Here is a 20,333-nt window from a genome sequence, read left to right on the forward strand (position 1 = left end):
CAAACCAATATGACAATATGTGCTACGTTTGTCCCGGTTTGTGCAGCAAAATTTTTTGTTTGTGCCGCTATCATTTTAAAGATATAAAGAAATGTTTCTAGAGGTTATGAAAGGTCAACCAGCCCCTGCTCATAAAAGTGGGGGGCCTGGTTGACCTTTTGACCTTTAACCATTCCATTAATCCATTAATATCTTCAAAGCCAAAGTGAAAACATAGCACAAATGTTTGACACCAATTTTGTCTGATTTGAAGACGGTCTGCGAAACTCTTGACAGCTTCTGTTATTACTGATCTTGATCAGTCTGTCAGTATAGATGGACGGTCATGGCTTGATAGATTTATAGGTTTGGCATACTCTTTGTTGAGAAGAGGTCTGTAAGATTGGCATATTGAAATATTTTGTTTTAGCCTAAACCTGTTTTAAAATTCTACCCAGCCCTCTCTCTGAGCTGTCTGCTGTCTTCCTTCATTATCATGATGCTGTCTCTTCTGATTAAAACATGAAATCCAGTTACTAAACTGGTTAGTTGTGAAGGCAGATTGTTTCACTGGGAGTAATTGAAGGAGATAATATTAAAGGGGGACAAAATACAAATAATTTTCAGAATTTTATCTGTGAAATTCTTGAAAACCATGTGTTGTTTCTTCCACCTTACAATTGTTCACTACATTATGATGGCAAAACATAGCACCAAGTTTATGCTACTACTGTCAAAAATTATGAGAAGTTTTAAGGGATATGAAAACTTTTCCAACATCATCTGACATCATCTGAGCTGTGACAGATGACAGACAGGGAAGCGCTGGTCTGTGGGACACATAGGACAGAATAGTGTGTCTAGTTCTGACACTCTGGTGACACTATTCATCACTTGACTGTCACAGCTTTCCCAGCTGCTTTGTCCTTTACAAGGTTAATGTACTGATGATGTCATCACAGAAAGAGCGTTATCATATACTTTGTGCTTTCAGTCTTCTCCTTATGAGTCAGAATCAGCCGACAGCAGATATGCCTCAACTTGACCTCAATTAAGAAATCCATTATACATGTAAATAGCTATAAGCCATACAACCTGATGGGAATAATTGCGAGAGGAGAGGGATTTTCTCTAAAGCAGAGCAAACACTGAATCCAAATAATGAAGTGATCTGTTGTGGGAACAGGACACCATCCTTATCAGCTTTTATCAGACAAACTTTCTATTGCATCCAAATGTACACCCCTTTAGTCACAGAAAGTCAAAGGGAATAAGTCTGCTGTCCAGGTTCTATTCTAAAGGTTATGTTCAGGGGATTAGATGTTTGCAGATTGAGGACAAAGAAGGTGGTCTGATTGTTGCCTGGAAACGAGTATTCATTTGATTTTCATTGACGTAAAGCAACAGATTTGTGAAATGTCACCATCAACACTAACAGCTCAGCCACAACACTTCACAGACACCAAATTCTAAACTTTGCAGCAATTACAACACACTGAACCAAAGAAATGTAATGATACAATGATAAAGGTTAAAATGAAAAACAGCTGCATGTTGCTAACAGTTTGGTAGATGTTTATTCAGGTTTTTTCACTTGAAAACAAATAAAATGAGGTGTTTATATAAACTGTGCAAACGTACACAAAACCTTGTACTCCTCACTCTCTGAACTTAAGTCAGGTTTAAATCTTCTTGTTCTGACATTATGCCTGTGTGCTAAATGTCAGAACAATGAGTGGGAGAATCCTTTTAAACAATTTGGGAAAGTCCAGATGATGATGTTATTGTGTTGTAAGCTTCTGATAGGTTAGTTCACAACATCTGAGTTAATTTCAGGCATAAAAGGAAGTGTGTTCTAAGGCACCATCACTCTGCTGCCTTGTGTGACAGCAAGAAACAATCAAAGGAAATCAGAAAAGAAATCAGGAATTGGACTGCTATAAGTCTGGTTCATCCTTTGGTGCACTCTGCAGATGACTGAAGGAACTATGTTTATCTTTCAAATAATTTTATGGAAGTTTCAACAGCACAGGAATATTTAGTTGTCATTGTGTTCAGAGAGAAGGAGACAGATTCTGTGTTTTCAATTTAGTGTAATTAAAAAGCGAAATGTGGACTGGGGCCTAAGGGTTAAGAATGACTGGTCTAACAATGAGAAATACATTGTTACATTACATTTAAATGTTTGGTTTCAACTTTGAGAAGGGTGTGTTTACTTCAGGGTGAAAGATTCCTATGTTTCCTACAGAAAAGAAAGTATGGACGGTGTTGTCCCACAACAACTCAGCTCCAGTAAAAGTTCAGAACTCCTCTCCCCAGAAGCCTCACATCATGAGGTTCAGCTACAACGCATCAGCCGACCAACTTCGCGCCATTGTGACTGGAGCAGAACAGTGCCAACAGGAAGTAGTTTACAACTGCAGGAAGTCACGTCTCTTCAATACAAAGGGTGAGTTAATTACAAAAGCAATTTGTTTACCTTTAAATCTTTGCATATCTACAATATGTGATTATCATATAGTTACATAAAATAATACAATTGTAAAATAATTCATTATTTTAGAATTAATACATGTTTTAAATTACATAATTATTATAAATTATGTATGGGAGATATATGTGTACTTTTCTGACGGAAAACACACTTTAGCCAATTCAAATATTTAAACATCGCCTGTAAAGACTAGTTGTTAAGTTGGGACACCAGAATAATTTGCTACACAAACAATTCAGCTAAATTAATATGGAAACATAGAAGTTTGGTTGCCATTTCAACTCTTTGCCAAGTCTCTGGAGACTCTTCCTCAGCAGTTGTTTCAGCAGACAGGATGTAATATTTCACGGAAGGAGCCCTGTTACATTATGTAGAATCATCAACATCCAGGGGGTGTGTGTAGGTGCTGAAATTGATTGAGCAAGTTCTGCTTGTGCTTTAGTGGAGCTGGAGAACGCCCATGCAAATTCAGAGGACATACAGACTCCTCACAGAAATCTATTTACCACATTTCAGTACAGAAACATGTTGACCCCAGCTATTTTCATTCTCTGTTCAAGTTCCACATCACTTTAGAAACAGAACTTACAAAATATTCTAAGTTCTGTTATCACTTGGTTTGACAAGACTTGAACTTTATATTTGATGTATAATTTTTTAAAACCAAGAACAAAGGGAAAGAGCTTTATCTATTCTTACTGCCTGTTTGGTCAATGCATTGTTATTGACTGAATTCAGCAGTTAAAATTGCCAAGTTTCAAATGGGCAAAAAGAGCCAACAGCAGTGAAAACATCAATTCTGAACATCTGGGCTTTCCAACTAATCCAGTCGACCTGTAATTACATTAAAATGTATTAGTAGCTGCAGAAACTCTGTACCAAACAATATCTAAACAAAATTTTGTCCAACCTCTGTTAGTGATGTACTTGTGCTTAGATACATAAAATACAAAGAAAAAACATTGTTCTTAACTGACTTCAGTAATAGTTAGCCTTCTGGATGAAGCTTAACTGAAGGCTAAAGCCAGCTACCCAATTTCAGCGCAACCCATTATTAAACATAATGCTCATGTCGGACAAAGATAACCTTTGAGTAGTAAATGAAGTTTCCAATTGTATTAAGGGAAAAGTGTGAACAGTTAATTGCCATCTTGAGTTAGGGTTTGGCCTAACTTGCCTCTGTTAAGAGAGTGGACAAAAACGGCTTCTATGCATGAATTCCACAGTCAGAAACCACTGCCAACCAAATACAAGACAAAGACCAATACTACACTTCATGAAAAACATATTGATGATCCAGAAGAGTTTTGGAAAATATTTTGTGAATATTCTGTGACAAAAGTTGATCTTTTTGGAATGTCTACATCCCGTTATATCTGATGTAAAATTAATAATTGATGTTAGTTTTTTGTCTGGCAGCTCTTCTGTTTAGGGCAATTACGTTTTCTCATGGTGTTGATTGGTTTGGATAGCTTTCTTGTCCATGTGACTAAAATTGCAATTTAAAAACTGTATTTTATACAGTACTTACATTATACAGTACAATACTGTACTTCTGAAAAAAGCTTAGGTTAGTTTTGTCTGATATTAAATTGTGTTTAGTAATCAAAAGTAAAAGAAGAATAAATCTATAAGGGGAATTGCTTTGTCATGGCACTGGAGCATTTAAAATTTGCAGGATAGCAGCTCTCAGGGACTGGTTTTAACTACTGCCTCCTGACCCCCTTCACACACACACACCTGCACACCCACCCCTACACACACGCACCCCCACACACGCCTGCACACAAACACCACTGATGGTAGAGCTTTTATGGAGTAGCTGTTTGGGTGCTGTTTATGGCCCTGCTCTCCTATCTGTGGTTGTAAACTGAGAGCAGTTGAATTCTAAGGCCTTTCATGTTTTCTTTGCAACTTTCAGTTACATAAGAAAATTATTTACATTAAGTACTTAACTTATGACTATGTCTCAAAGAAAACGATCCTGCCAGGGTTTAGCCTAAACCAGAGAAGGAGCTAACTAAAAGGCAAAGAAACAATGTAACAGATCAGGTCCAACAGAAGACCCAGTGTAAGTCTCTTCCACATTTATATCATTTTATGCTGATATACAACATAAAGAAAAAAGCAGCATTTTCATCTGCCAATAACATGACAAACGATGTGTTTCTTTTTCTGCTTTTGCATTACTGACTCTCATTTCTTACTTTGCAATGGTGAACCCAAGAATTTCATTCAGAGATAGAAGAGTGCCACATGCAGAGCCAAAGTCAGCATCGACATCACTTCGGAGTGAAAACGATGTCTCTTTTTTCCAGCTATTGTGCTTTTTGAGTTTTCAGACAGTCTGTAGTTCACTGCTGGGAGTTGTTGTCTTTTCAGAGGCCCTCCCACACGCTTGTTCTCTCCTCTCGTTACATTTCAATAATATATTGAGAAGCTAGCTGCAGTCTTTTTGTACTCATTCATCTGGAACAGCGCCGGCACCTTTGCTCCCAAACATCTAAACATTTTCTCTTAAATCATAAAACATTCATGAAGTCCCAGTTTCTGCCGTCCCTGTGTGCCATGTGTATGGAAATAAACAAGTTCATTATTGCATCGAACATCAAAGAGAGATTTGAAACAGCCTATTTTACAGCTGCATGAACACTTTCAGACATAGCCTGAATTTTTAATGCTTCTCTTTGGTGGTGGAATATCCACTGTGGATAAAGTCAAGTGAACCTTTGTTCCTAACTTTTCTGAGTGTCTGGATACAAACAATCACCCTTTTGATGAGAAGCAGAATCTGCAACATGTTCTAATAATTTCTTGACAAAATGGCACCTTTCATGCAAATTCAAAAGATAATGACAACAACAGCAGCTGTTCAAAAAAACCCTGTGGGATTGCAGATGTAGGCGTGTGCCAAGAACATCTGAAGTTCACCTCTGGTTGTGGAGTTTAGCTGTAGAGCATGTCTTTCCTGATTCCAGTCTTCTCTTAAACCTTCAGCGAAGTCATTTACATTCAAATCAGTCATTTTAAGCTCATTGCTCTTTGTCCTTATGCAGGAGCTACAATAAGCTGTGTTTGCTTAGAAGTAACTGGCTTTCATCATGACAACAAGAAAAAAGCCCATTGCTAACAGGGATAATTGCTTCTTGTCTTGGTGTCCCCTTCTTGTGTTGCTTGTTGTTTTCACACGTTTCCAGGAATAGTTTTCTTATGGTGATACATTCCCTGATCACAGCTAGCTGCATAGTTGGGCAAGTGGTACACTCTAAAAATGTATTAATTAATTTTAATAATTAATTATAAAATATCTGAATTAATTTTAAAAAATACAGTAATTAATAATATCAAATTCATCAGTGAATTTGGGGGTATGAAGGAGTTCTCAGTTGATAACTAAGGTCATCATTTATCCTACAAGAAGGGACGGAATAGACTATTAGAGAACAGGAAGCTTAGTGTTTGAAGCAAAATGCTGCAGATCTTCTGTATTTCTGATGTTGAGTGTGTCATCTCTTCTGCTGGCCTCAGCTGAAAGGCAACTACATGAAGTATAGGGTTAGGGCCCCTACCCAGGGCCAGCCCAAACCTTCGCGGGGACCTAAGCAAAATTTGCTTTTGAGGCCCTCTATTTCAGCTAATAAAGTGAATTGCTGCAATCAACAGTCAGACAATTAGATCAGTCGCAGGCCTGGTATGAATTCACTGCATCTCTGATAGTGCTGTTTACATTCTGTTCTATCTGCATGTATCATCTAGTGGTAGGAAATGTAACAAAAAAAATGTATGCTCTGGACTTAAGATGTAATACATATTCATGACATACTTTAATTAAATTCATTTCTCTTAGGTGTAATTTCAATAGCTTACAATTACATTTATACTAGGTGAGTCTTTCTTACCTGAGAATGTGAACCAGCACTGGGCTGATTCTGTGCCTTCAAATAATTTTAACATGAGAAGTTTCAAATAACTTCTAAGGTACAAGTTATGTAGCTTATAAGTTATGTCTTTGTTTTAGCCACATAAATGATTATGCTCAGCAGCAAACAGCATACTGCCAACTACAGCTTAGAGTAGTTCATTCATTTATTAATGCAGTAGACATGTGACCTGATGTAAAAACATTTTTGCTAGACAATGTCAAACATTGAGAAGTTTCAATTATTGTTATCACACACCCTGTCTTGAAGCCACAAAAACCTCAGAAATATTTAGGGCTAACCACGAGAATCAACTCATTTAAAGTTAAAACTCAATTTCACACAAAGACCATAGCCTAAATGTTTGGCTGTTGAACTGGACCGTTCAAGGTCACTATCAACCTACGTTTTTATTTAAGCAGCTCTACAAATCATTTTGATAAACCTTAAATTACCAAGAGACATACCTTTATCTTGGACTTTTTCTATTCTTCCCTCTTCTTTGCGTTACTTTTTTTTGCATTTTGCTTTAGATGGTGTTCTGTTGTAACCTGCTTCATGTTGTCACAAAGGTTTTATTTAAGAGATTTCTTGAATTACATGTCTGGCAATAAACAGCCAAGGTAGAATTTGTGAAATCAAACAAACTGAAGTCAGTCTATAATTTCTCTTGGAAGCAGATATGTCCAGAATTGTGTAATTCAGTGTAGTTATAATCTCTCCTAAAAGTTTAAAATAAATAATTTTAATACATCATCTTAATAATTAGTTACAATTTAATTAATTTGGTGAAATGAGTTCATTTTAAAAATTTGGTGAAATTGAATATTTTAAAGTATCTCTTGACCTATAAACTTAAAGAATCTTAAAGAAAATTGAGGTATTTTTTTTTTACTAATTGAATTGACTGAATTGTAAAAGTTTGTTTTGTTGGTGCATTGTCTGATGTCTGGGGTGAATGAAGTAAGCGTGTTTAGAAAGCTGCTTGTAGTAGTTACAGCATCTCTGCAGAAAATGGGGTCACGCAGCAGGAGGGTGACGTTAGTCTCACCATCCAGCAGTGCCTCTAGTACATATTTCTGAAATAATCTATTTCTTCTGCAGGTCTCTGAACATGCCCATGTTTTGAGTGTATTGCCATTTTCAAGCAGCTAAGATTCTGGTCCAGGTGAAATGAAGAAGAATGCAATGTTTTGTTTGTCATTGGCTTTCCAGAATAAGAGCCTCTCTTGTGCTGTGTATTCTCACCTTGTTGGTGCTGTGGTTGTGCTGAATGTTGATGCTGCCTGTGAGGCATCATGCATCAGTGAAACAGGAAGATGCATTTGCCTTCTTGATGAGAATAAGCTGTGTCAATATGAGCCAATTTGAGCAAGAGGTCGACCTGCCCTACAGGAACTATTGATTGTTGCCTTTTCTTATTTGCAGATCTGTCCGGGGTTTGAATTTTGTTTGGAAGCAAACAGAAGGACATGTGTTTGCAAAGGCAGGGGTTGGGGGTTGGGGGTTTTGTGATGCAAATGCTGCTGGTTAATCAGAGTTACTGCGGTAGCTCTAGATTTGAGTCTCTACTTTGCTTCTAATATAGACCTTAAAAAGCAACTCAAAGAGACATAGAAAATTATTTGGAGCCTCTGACTCTTCCATGACGTGTGCATCCCTACACAAAGCTTTGCTTAATGGAGCTGTAATATCTGCAGGAGGTGGGCACTGCAGCGGGTGACACCTGGTTATGTATTGTGACATGCAGCTTAATGGGCCTCTCTCTGCTGGCTGGCCTCTTTGAAATGCAGGGTCACATTGTGTGATGGATGATTGAAGCTGAACCCCGTAACACACAAGTAAGCGTGATAAGTTATAATTTAATAGCACAGGTGAAGCTTTACTGTCAATTGGCTGAGAGTTGAGGGAAATGGCTCATTTGGTTAATAGATAAAATCATAGAAAGGTAGTTCAGTTTCTCATATCTCCTGAGAAATGTTTGTCATTTTATGTAGATTCATGCTGTGTGTGTGTTAACACTGTTGTATAGGTAAAAGAGAAGTTTGTATTTAAGATCTTTTTGTCCCTAAATGACAAAATGCGACATGCCCAAGATGAACCAGATCACTGATGGAGACACTCATAAAACTAACAGATTAGATTTAAGAAATCTTATGTGTTTCTTATGGTAAACTAGCATTTACCATAAAGTTTGAGTCAAAACTTACATGTGGTTTTGTTAGACTGGATTTAAAAGTAACATCTCTATGTAGAAATTACAGTAAAAGGCAGGTTTGAAGAAATTTTTTAAACTCAAAAACATAAAAAATAAAGATTGTTCCAGTTTTATTATTTTTTTAGAATTTAGAAAAACACATCTATACGATCTATCAGACTTTACATGTTCTATCATCTAGTGGAACTTTCCTTTTCTATTGACATTTACAAAACAGCCCACAAAGAGTTTTGATATAAATTCACTTCAGTTGAGTTAATTTATTTAGCACCAGTTCCCCACCAATATTGTCTCCAGGCACTTTACAGAAAAGAGAATTTATTTAAAAGTTTATCCAACTCAATATATTTCGGTTTTATTTAACTAAATTCATTAAGTGTGTTTAAAATGACAAATTTAAGTCAGTCTTACTCAATTCATTAATTTACTTCAGATAAAGAAGTAAACTAATAAAGGATCTATCTTTCAAAAGTTTTTATTTCATTAACTCAGTCAGCCTTTATTTGAGAGAAATCAGAATGGAAAGTGGGTAATGAAAGAGAGGGAAAACATGCAACTAAGGTTATCATGGTGGGAATTGAACCAGCGATGGCCACATCAAAGACTAAGGTCCCCTGCACCACCACAGCACCTTGGTTGATACAGGCTCTGTCCCTGGTGAGGCCTGCGTCATAACGTAGGATACAAATGCGGCCTTGAGCTATATTGTTTCAAGAAAAGTCAAAGTAAAAAGTTCCTTTAAGTTAAAGATTTAATTAATTTTAAGTTAATTGAACACATGAATGTAAGCTGTCATAACTAAAGCAAAGGAATTGAGATTAATGTAAATAAGTCTATAACATGAATTACAACCCAAATACACTTTTGAGAGTACACTTTTTAGTTTAGAATGCACTTTTTAGTGGGTGTATAGGTGTGTATGTATTAGAGAGAGTTTGTGTGTGACCTTTGACCTGTTTTCTGGTATTTAAATGATTTTATAATTCAAGGGTCAAAAAAGACCCATAAGACAGTCTTTGTACACTAGTGGTGTACAGCCCACATGGAAACATAAACAAAAATAAAGTATCACTTTTTCTAATGATGGGGTTAATTTAGAAAAAGTCATAAAATTTTAAGTTGGAAAAAGTTAGTTTAAGGTATTTGTTCTGCAGCTAAAAATGGTATTGCTTCACTTTTGACCTGCAAGACAACACAAGGGATAAGCATAGTCTTAAAAGTAGACAGGTTGTCTGCCTACATTTAAATAACACTGTAACAATATTTTTTAACACTAACCATGTCTATATTTCTCTCGATAAAACACCTATAAAAAGTGTTCACTTCCTTGGATTTTTACCCTTTATTGTTCTTACAGATCATGACAAACAAAATTAGCTTTTTTAACAAATCCATTAATGTCCAAGTGAAAACAAGTTTCTAGAAAAATTATGACAATTAAATAAAACTATGTAGCATGAAATAAGTGATTAGATAAATGTTTACCTTCAACAGAAGTCCAGCAATGCAATGAATGTGTCTACAGTGATTGTAATATTGAGTAAAATAAAAATTAAGGTAGGTAAGGTAAAGTAAGGTAATCTTATTTATATAGCACATTTTCAGCAACAAGGCAGTTCATAGTGCTTAATATAGAAAATGTTACAAAGACATATGGAGGGTGTGCTCTAATTATAGAGGGGTCACGCTCTTAAGCCTCCCTGGCAAGGTCTATTCAGGGGTCCTGGAGAGGAGGGTCCGTCGGATAGTCAAACCTCGGATTCAGGAAGAGCAGTGTGGTTTTCGTTCTGGTCGTGGAACACTGGACCAGCTCTACACCCTTGGTAGGGTCCTGGAGGGTGCATGGGAGTTCGCCCAACCAGTCTACATGTGTTTTGTGGACTTGTAGAAGGCGTTCGACCGTGTCCCTCGGGGAGCCCTGTGGGGGGTTCTCCGGGAGTATGGGGTACCGGGCCCTTTGATACAGGCTGTCAGGTCCCTGTATGACCGGTGTCAGAGTCTGGTCCGCATTGCCGGCAGTAAGTCGGGCTCATTTCCGGTTAGAGTTGGACTCCGCCAGGGCTGCCCTTTGTCACCGATTCTGTTCATCACTTTCATGGACAGAATTTCTAGGCGCAGCCAAGGTGTTGAGGGGATTCGATTTGGTGGCCTTAGGATCTCATCTCTGCTTTTTGCAGACGATGTGGTCCTACTGGCCTCATCAGGTCATGATCTGCAGCTCTCGCTGGAGCAGTTCGCAGCCGAGTGTGAAGCGGCCGGGATGGGGATCAGTGCCTCCAAATCCGAGGCCATGGTATTGAGCCGGAAAAGGGTAGAGTGCCTTCTCCGGGTCAGGGGGGGTGTCCTACCCCAGGTGGAGGAGTTCAAGTATCTCGGGACCTTGTTCACGAATGGGGGAAGAAGGGAGCGGGAGATCGACAGGCGGATTGGCGCAGCGTCTGCTGTCAAGCAGGCGCTGTACCGGTCCGTCATGGTGAAGAGAGAGCTGAGCCATAAAGCGAAGCTCTCGATTTACCGGTCGATCTACGTTCCCACCCTCATCTATGGTCATGAGCTTTTGGTCATGACCGAAAGAACGAGATCGCGGATAAAAGCGGCCGAAATGGGTTTTCTCCGTAGGGTGGCTGGGCTCTCCCTGAGAGATAGGGTGAGAAGCTCAGTCATCCGGGAGGGACTCAGAGTAGAGCCGCTGCTCCTTCACATCGAGAGGAGCCAGTTGAGGTGGCTCGGGCATCTGGTCAGGATGCCTCCTGGACGCCTCCCTGGTGAGGTGTTCCGGGCACGTCCCACCGGGAGGAGGCCCCGAGGAAGACCCAGGACACGCTGGAGGGACTATGTCTCTCGGCTGGCCTGGGAACGCCTAGGGATTCCCCCGGAAGAGCTAGAAGAAGTGGCCGGGGAGAAGGAAGTGTGGGCCTCCCTTCTGAAGCTGCTACCCCCGCGACCTGACCCCGGATAAGCGGAAGAAAATGGATGGATGGATGGATGGATGGATGGATGGATGGATGGATGGATGGATGGATGGATGGATGGATGGATGGATGGATGGATATATGGTTCTGGAAGGTATACTCACTGTTTCATAAGTACTCCCGGGTATCATTACAGTATAAAGACTAAAGTACAAGCAATCATAGAAAAGGTTATTAAAAAAGTACTAGTCAGGAAATGGAGACTAAAAAGTCTCCAGAGGACGTTAAGAACCTGAAATTCTCTAGAGTTCAGTTGAATCATCATCAAGAAATGGAAGGAATCTGGTCCATGTGTAAATTTGATAAGATCAGGTCGTCCTCACAACCTGACTGACTGAAAAGACAGGACACCAGGTTACCATGGCTACGCTGAAGGAGCTACAAGCTTCAACAGTTGAGATGGAGAAACTTTTCAGACAACAACTGCTGGTTCTTCACCAGTCAGAACTTTATGGGAGAAAACGATTGCTGAAGAGAACTCAGATCAAGACTCAACTAGAGACTCCATGGTCAAGTGGAAGAAAGTTCTTTGGTTTGATGAGAGCAAAATGGAGCTTCTGGGCCATCAGATAAGAGGTGATATGTGGTGGACACATATATCACCTCTGACTTCACATCACCACAAACACACCATGACTGTGAACCTTGGTGGTGGCAGTATTAGTCTGTGGGGATGCTTCTCTGAAACTGGCCCTGGAAGGCTTGTAAAGCAGCAATATAGAGAAATCCTGGAGAACATTTAATGTTCATCAGCCAAAGAAGCACGACGTCAGAGAACTTTCATTTTTCAGCAAGACAACGACCTGAAGCATGCATCTGAAGCTACACAGAGATGGTGTGAGGATAACAAAATGAAGGTTCCAGAGTGGCTAAGACTTCAGTCTGAAAAAGAATTTGTGTCTGGAGTTGAACAGTTCTGTTCACAGCTGGAAGAGTTTAGCAGAAAGAATGGAGGAAAAGTGCAACCTGACGGAGACCAGTTCACACCGACTGCCTGCTGTGATAGAGCCAGAGGGGTAAATACTTAATGGTGACTGGAAGTGGGTGAATAATTATGCAGTTACTTGATTATGTTACATATTTTAATTTAATTGTCATTATTTAGTAGAAATCAGGTTTCACTCCGACATTAATATTTTGGCAGTTTTTTGGTCCTAATTTTGTTAATCATGATTAATTTGTAAAATGAGTGAAAGGGTGAAGCATCCAAGGGAGTGAATATGTTTATAGGAACTGTGTGTATTTCAATTAAACAATGTTGATAGTTTAATCAATATTAAAGAATGTTGACTGTTTAATCGAAACAACATGAAGCAGGCTCTTTTTGCAGACATATTAGCAAAGATGTATTGAGGTTAAAAACCAAAGATAGTTACATCATTTTAAAAGCCAAAGAAGAGGTTTTAGGATCGCTGATGTTTCTAAGTTAATGTTAAGAGCAGATAAATGTTGTGACCTATGTCACCAAATATGCAACTTTTTTTAAAATGTTGTTATTATTCCTCCAGAATGTTTGTTGTTCTCCTGCACAACTAGCATATTGGACATTGAGTCTGGTTCCTCCCTGGTGCCCATCGGCTATAAAGTCAGAATTCTGAATTATAAGAAATGTCAAAATTATAAGAAAAACAGTCAAAATTCTGAAATTAAAATGAGAATTCTTCTTTTTCCTCTGTGACCCTAATCTTCTTTCGTATGATAATCATAGCATTAATTGCAGCAAAAGAAAGTATTAATGGTTTTCAGAACTAAACCATTATTGAACGTTTAAATTAACCACTCTATTTTCTTGGAAATGTGTGATTTTTTTTGTGACAACCTCAAACATTTCTTTGGCTGTGTTTGTGCTGCAGATGGAAGCCCGCTGTCCTGGTGGCTGGATCGCCAAGGAGACAAAAGGAGTTACTGGGGGGGCTTCCTGCCTGGAGTGCAGCAGTGCTCCTGCAGCCTGGAGGAGAACTGCATGGACATGAATTACTTCTGCAACTGTGACGCTGACACAGACACATGGTATGCACACTACATTTAATATTTGCAGAATAAAGTCTTTTCTATTTTATTTTGATTTAAAATTAAATTTATTATTTTATTCTCTCATGTCAGACACGTTTTGAAAAAATATTTCATAAAAGCAGGTCTCACCCTCTCAGAAAGGAAACGTGTGACGACTGTCTTGTTTACAATCCATGGCTCCAGTCTTGTTTCTCTTGCAAGTTATCCTGACTGAATAAAACAGTATGGCTGTGTGTAAACGGCCACCATGATCAAAGCTGGGAGAATTCACTAAGTGACAGGGAAAAAGCTGCAGTGTCTCTTTGTCATGTTTAACATGGTAACACTAGACTATTCTTTATGAAGGAACAGAACTGTGTCTCCCAGTGGCTTCTGGCTGCAGCACTGTTATGTTCATACATTTCTGATAACTGGGATTTATGTAAATAAATTGGAGCAGAGAAAGGAGGCTTTGTGAACAGCATCTTTCACTGATGTGGCTCATTACCTATTTATCAGATTCTTAATGAATTTATTTATTAACTTCCATAATTATTAATATATGATTCTCATTCTAAACATGATAATAAACTCATATTTTATGTCATGGTCCATTATATTTAACACAGCAATTTGACAACAGCCTCTCTAATACAGCATCTTTGGTCTGAGTTTTCTTCTTGTTTAATTACTTTTTTTATTTATTTATTTTTTTTTTTTCAGTTTTAAGCTGACCAGTAAGTTAGCACAGTTTTGTTTGGAAATGTGTTTATTTGGCTGTTTCTTTAGACCTACCAGCTTTTCTTAATACCATGACATTTTCAAACAGCTCAGAAAAAATCCCTAAAAAGCAAAGAATGTCATCTTTTCCTGTTCAGTGGTATCCCAGGTTGTTGACATTATCCTGAACCACATTTCAAATAAAGCATCATGATAGCTATTTGGCTGATCTAAAAACTATGCCAGCCATAGCAGAATAGACTGGGACAAGATAAAAACAGAGAGTCGCTAACAGAAGAAACTGAGCAGCTGCTACAGTGAAAACCAGTCTGGTGTTGCAGCATTGAAGGATGTCCATGCTGGCTCAGGAAAAGTTTGCTGTTAATCATTGGATGCAAACAGCTGGGCTACATTACACACATCCTCCCTTACATATTGCTTTATATGATCAGCTCTGCTTGACTGTATTATATTGTAATTGCCTGTGTGTACGATTGGAATATATTTACAGATGTGCTAATAATCACATATCCTGGCAGAATTATTTTATTTTATTTTATTTTTCATTATTCTGATGCCTTTTCCTTTACTCATGGTTAGTTGTTGTGGGGAGTCATTTCTAATAAAATAATACTGTTTATAATCAAATAACAAGAATGAAACCTGATCACACCAAGATGATCCTTGTCAAGAGTGTACACAACGTAAAGTTTAACATCGAGTAATGCCCACTCTAACTTCCATACTAAAGTGTTGTGAGGAAGTTGTTGGAGAGTTTATTTTTGGGGATGGGAAAACTCTTCTTGGCAAAAAGCTTCCCGTTCCTGTAGGTCTCTCATGAGCTGCAGGTCTGACAGGACAGTGAGAGAGTAGGAACCTTCACTCCACCTGCTGTAGCCAAGGACAGGTTGACTGGGTCTTCTGTTTTGGGACCAATGTCTAGCTGGACAGTCCAAGAAAGTCCATGATAAGGCAAGATCATTTATTTGTCTCCCATGGGAGAAATTTGTCTTAGAAGAAGTCACATAGCTGCAGTACAACAAGGACAAAACAGTACTACAAAGTCAATAACAATAAATACAATAACAAGCACAAATGATTAAATAGACATATATTAACTTTACCTGAGTGAAGGTGGCACCCCCACCTTCTTCAAATCAGACAAAATTGGTATCAAACGTTTGTTCTACGTTTGTGCTGGTTTGTGCAGCAATTTTGTTTTTCCTTTGTGTCACTATCATTTTAAAAATATTAAGAAATGTTTCTAGAGGTCATGAAAGGTCAACCACCCTCCCAACCTTCTTCAAATCAGACAAAATTGGTGCCAATCAACTCGACTACATTTGTGCAGGTTTGTGCAGCAACATGTTTTGTTTGTGGTGCTTTGGCTTTGAAGACATTGGTCAAAAGGTCAAATCAACCAGCCCTCTGACGACTAGTTGACCTCTGACCTCTATCATCAGAGGGCAACCAGAATCAGGCTACTTTCAGAGCAGTAGAGCACTTATTAGCTAGTTTAAGCATTTACTATTGCTTACATGAAACCGCGCCATGAGAGAGTGGTATGCTCATTTTCATGACCATCCGCTGCTTGATGGTGCAGCCTTGCATATGATTGTGTTTGTTCTACTAAAAAGTGAACAAACTATCCATGTTTTCTGTCAAAGTTTGAGCAACAAAAAACAGGAGTCAGGAACTGTTTCAATAAAGTATTTTATTCGAGTAGTTTACTTTAAAAAAAGGCTTTGGGTGTTGGTTAATAACATTTTACAGTGTAAATGTAAAATATTACATTTTACATTTACACTGTAAATGTAAAATACACTGTGAATTATTGCGTGTATTATGTGTATGAATTATTAAAAAGTCTAATAATTCATACAAAGTTCAGTTTTGCTTAATCTACTTGACAAAATTAAATTCACTTTACTTGAATTTTCTTTTTCATGTAATGAAATAAGTACCTTAAACAAAGAACAGTCTTGCTTGATAAACATAAATTAATTATGCAAATAGTTGCCTTCATTTTTTAAGTAGATAGGACAGAATATTTTTTATCATATCGTTCTTAGATTTACATGATTATATATTTCTATAGCCAATTCATCGCGATATAAATTTAATCTGTTTGTCTTGTAAAGTGTGTTGAAATTACATCTTTTGTATATCTTAAGTGAACGGAACTGCACTGAATCACAGTATAGATTCTCAAAATAATAAATATGACCTTAATAATGACCTCCATATTGACTCTTTTGGATATGTGATGTTGTTCTAGTAATCAAAATGAACATCCGGATGAAGCATTTCATAATGTTCCACAGTCTGAGCTTGGTAGCAGTACCAAAAAGCAAATTAGCAAACATAAAGCACAAAAATGAAAGAGTGGAAAGATAAATCTCGCGCTCTCTTTCTGTCTGTGGTGTGGTCATGAACTGCTGCCCAGAAAAAATATATTGCATCAGTGAAACTTTCACCATTTGGCTAATTAGGCATTTAAATGCTGACTTGCTCAACAAATATCACAGTAAAAGCAGCCATGTTTCCCCACAGCCACTGAACATTTGCATTTTCTTTCTGGAAAGGTACCCGTGTCATGCTGCATTTGGGTTGAATCCTCTATTCACTCATAGCAGCTCATTTAGTCTTTTGATATGAGAAAATTCATTAACATTTTCATTTGACAGCGTTTCCTTTAAAATAATTAATTGCAGCACAAGTCAGATATAATGCATTACATTTATGAATTACATTCATTATGTTATGAAGGAATGGAAGTGAATAATTATTTCTGTGTTGATTGGAATGAAAGGTTAATTTAAGGTGCTGGGCGGTTGGAGCTGTTGTTTACAGCAGGGTAATCCTCTCCAAAGCCTCCCTGATTCCCTAGTGCTCATATTTTCACTGGCACTTGTTTACATTATGAAAGATTCATTTCTTTAACTATAGACTGTACATTCTATGACTGTTGAAAACAGTTGACAGTGTCTGAAGACATTGTTGAGCTAATATTTCTTCTGTTTCCCTGTCTGTCTCAGGACTAATGACACAGGCATCCTCTCCTACAAAGACCACCTTCCAGTGAGTCAGATTGTGATCGGAGACACCAACAGGACTGGATCGCAGGCTGTCTACCATGTCGGCTCTCTGCGTTGTTATGGAGACAGTAGGTGACCACCTCAGCGCTGCAGCTGCCGTGCCAGATTTGGTTGCAGATGGAGACAGATTTGAGACAAACAATGTTCAGACCGCGTCTCAGACTCGTGCTTTTGTGTTTGTCAGTGGATAAAGAGTTAAGAGTCCTTCTGCCGTTCTAACAAATCTAACAACAGACAGAGGAATATACCGTCTGAATCCCTTCTGATATATATATATTTATATACCGTCTGAATACATGTACATTCAGACGGTATACTCCTGTGTCTGTTGTTAGATTTTATATATATATATAAAATCACAATTTTAATGTTGAGTATCTTGACACTGAAGCAGGTTTTCTAAGTGCACTGTTATCCAATCATGTCCTTTCATGGGTTATGCAGGTCATGAAGGGCTTAGCACACTCTTAATTCTGTGTCTCACCACTGCTTTAAAACCAAGGATTAAAAATCTCCTAGTTCAAGAACATAACGCTAGATAGTTTTCAGTGAACACAGTTCACTGAACAGGAAGTTACGCTACAAAGTCAGGTCTGTGTAGGTTTTGCTAATATGGAAGGATATATGAGTAGCATATGCAGCAAACTGGAAAAAGTATGAAGTGTCTTGTTATGTCCAAAACACAAACCACATTTTCCACGGATTACAACAGCATGGCTGTGTCTTAAAAACTGGCCTGCCTGCATTTCACATCTGTCACTCAGGGAAAACATCTGGAGCATTATGGAAAAAATAAAATACCACAAACTGTTCAGCTGCTTAAATCCTGAAAACATTTTACTTGTAAACCTTCGACAGCTGGTCTTCTCATTTCTAAAACACTCTAAAAATGAGCTGATGGAAAACAGGGGTAAACATTATCCTGTCACAGTTTTAATAAAATGCTGGTGTGGATTCTCAGTCATCCAGGACACAACAATGCGAAGTGTTTACATAGAAGGCAGCAGGAGAAGCAGTTGCCTTCTACTCAAGCACTCAGAACATGCTGCTGGCATCTAAATCGAGGTTTGGAAAAACACTCGTCTTTGCAATAAAAATAAAAAAAATTCACAAACAGGTTTTTTTTAAATATATTTTCCATTAAGTATCATTTGAAAATAGAACATCTTGCATATAAATAATATGCACAGGATCACCTGAACATATTTAATCAGCTGATCAGGACTTGTTCTTTTAGAAGTTTGAGATGTAAAGTCATTTGCTCAGTGAGCGCTGATGGAACCAAACGATAAAGAAGTCTTTTCTTTGGCTGAACACGGCTCAAGGGAGAAGTTTGTACTGTTTTACTGTGAAGTATTTTTTAGATGACTATGTTTTACTTTTTTTCTGAGTAAAAATGTTAGTGCTGCTCTTACTTGAGTAGTCATTGTGAGTACTTTATCCACTTCTGCCATCAGCATTACAAGTTACAATCATTTAATCATTTATTTAACTTGGTTTGTTTACAAGAATAATAATACAGCACACAAATGGAGTGAATAAAAACAAGAACTGAACACATATTGAAATATATTGTAGATTATCTCTAAGGTTCAATTTTATGTATGCATCAAATATACACACACACACCTGCCCCCCCCCCCCACACACACACACACACACACACACACACGCACACACACACACACCTACACAGACCTCTATGTCTGTGAGTGAATTACACCTAAATTATGCAATCTCTGTAACCGTCAGCATGCATCTAACATAATCCTGGCTGCAGATTTATTAGAGCTTATCTCAGTGACAGTTTCCTGGCACTTTAATGTACAGACCACAAATCTAAAATAAGGAGCTACCTACTAACTACTACAGCACAGACCTGTCATGAATTGGACCCTGCTGAAACATCAGTATCACTACCTACAGTTAAATATATTTTACATCTCAACAGACTAACACACTGCTGCTTCAAAATCTCCTTGGAATTAGTCTTAAATTTCAGCTGCCTGCATAAACAGCAAAATAAGCAGACAAGCATTTATTTATTTATTTTACCAGAAGGATAAGGAGGATGTTTGTTGGAACCAGGGTCAGTATGGTGTGCCTGCATCCCGCTGTGGAAGTATTAAAATCATTTATCTGCCAGGCAGTTAGTAGTTCTGGTTAACTGCACAGCAGGTGAGTACTTGTGTAGATGTTAATGTACAATATATGGTTTGCTTGTACATACTCATTTATTATCGTTTGCCAAATATTCTGTAGAAAACGTTCAGTAATTTCAAACTTTTATTCACCGTCCATGTTTTAAAGATCACTGATATAAAATTTAACCCACCAGAAATGTGGTTTAACATACAGACAAGCTAATAAGTGATAGGAAGTTGACATCGGCTAAGTGTGTGTACCAAATTGTGAGTGTTTCAAAATGACTTACATATCTTATGTTCATGGATGAATGGATGGATGAATTGATTGATTGATTGATTGATTGATTGATTGATTGATTGATTGATTGATTGATTGATTGATTGATTGATTGATTGATTTGGACTCCCGTTTCATCTATTGTTTTTCTTCTCTTTCTTCTTCCAGAGTCTATATGGAACGCAGCGTCTTTCTACCAGGAGTCCTCCTACCTGTACTTCCCCACCCTACAGGCGGAGCTAGCCTCAGACATCTCCTTTTACTTCAAGACTAGCTCTCCCTCAGGAGTGTTTCTGGAAAACCAGGGCCTGAAGGACTTCATCAGGGTGGAGCTGAGCTGTGAGTGAATACTTACACCACAATGAGAGTGATGCAGTACATCATGAGACATCAGCCTGCATGCCAGAGTGTCCACATGTAAAGAATGGCCACAAAAGCCATCAGCAGTATACTTTGCTCTTCCTGGGGAGTACTGTAGTTGACAGTTCAATTTCCCAGAGACGCAGCCTGTCAGGT

At 38.1% G+C, this 20,333-nt stretch overlaps 1 protein-coding gene across 2 annotated transcripts in view; it reads left to right on the forward strand.

Moving 5' to 3' along the window:
- Positions 1 to 20,333, forward strand: part of LOC102224173 (contactin-associated protein-like 5) — a 200,423-nt gene that overhangs the window by 125,290 nt on the left and 54,800 nt on the right. For both annotated transcript variants that reach the window (XM_023336600.1, XM_023336601.1), the window contains exons 13-16: positions 2,228 to 2,428; positions 13,437 to 13,593; positions 17,334 to 17,461; positions 19,986 to 20,156. In XM_023336600.1, the coding sequence (XP_023192368.1) occupies positions 2,228 to 2,428; positions 13,437 to 13,593; positions 17,334 to 17,461; positions 19,986 to 20,156 (657 nt within the window). The remainder of the gene's footprint in view (positions 1 to 2,227; positions 2,429 to 13,436; positions 13,594 to 17,333; positions 17,462 to 19,985; positions 20,157 to 20,333) is intronic.

This window comes from Xiphophorus maculatus, chromosome 7 (assembly GCF_002775205.1).
Source record: "Xiphophorus maculatus strain JP 163 A chromosome 7, X_maculatus-5.0-male, whole genome shotgun sequence".
In the NCBI taxonomy this organism is placed as follows: Eukaryota; Metazoa; Chordata; class Actinopteri; order Cyprinodontiformes; family Poeciliidae; genus Xiphophorus; species Xiphophorus maculatus.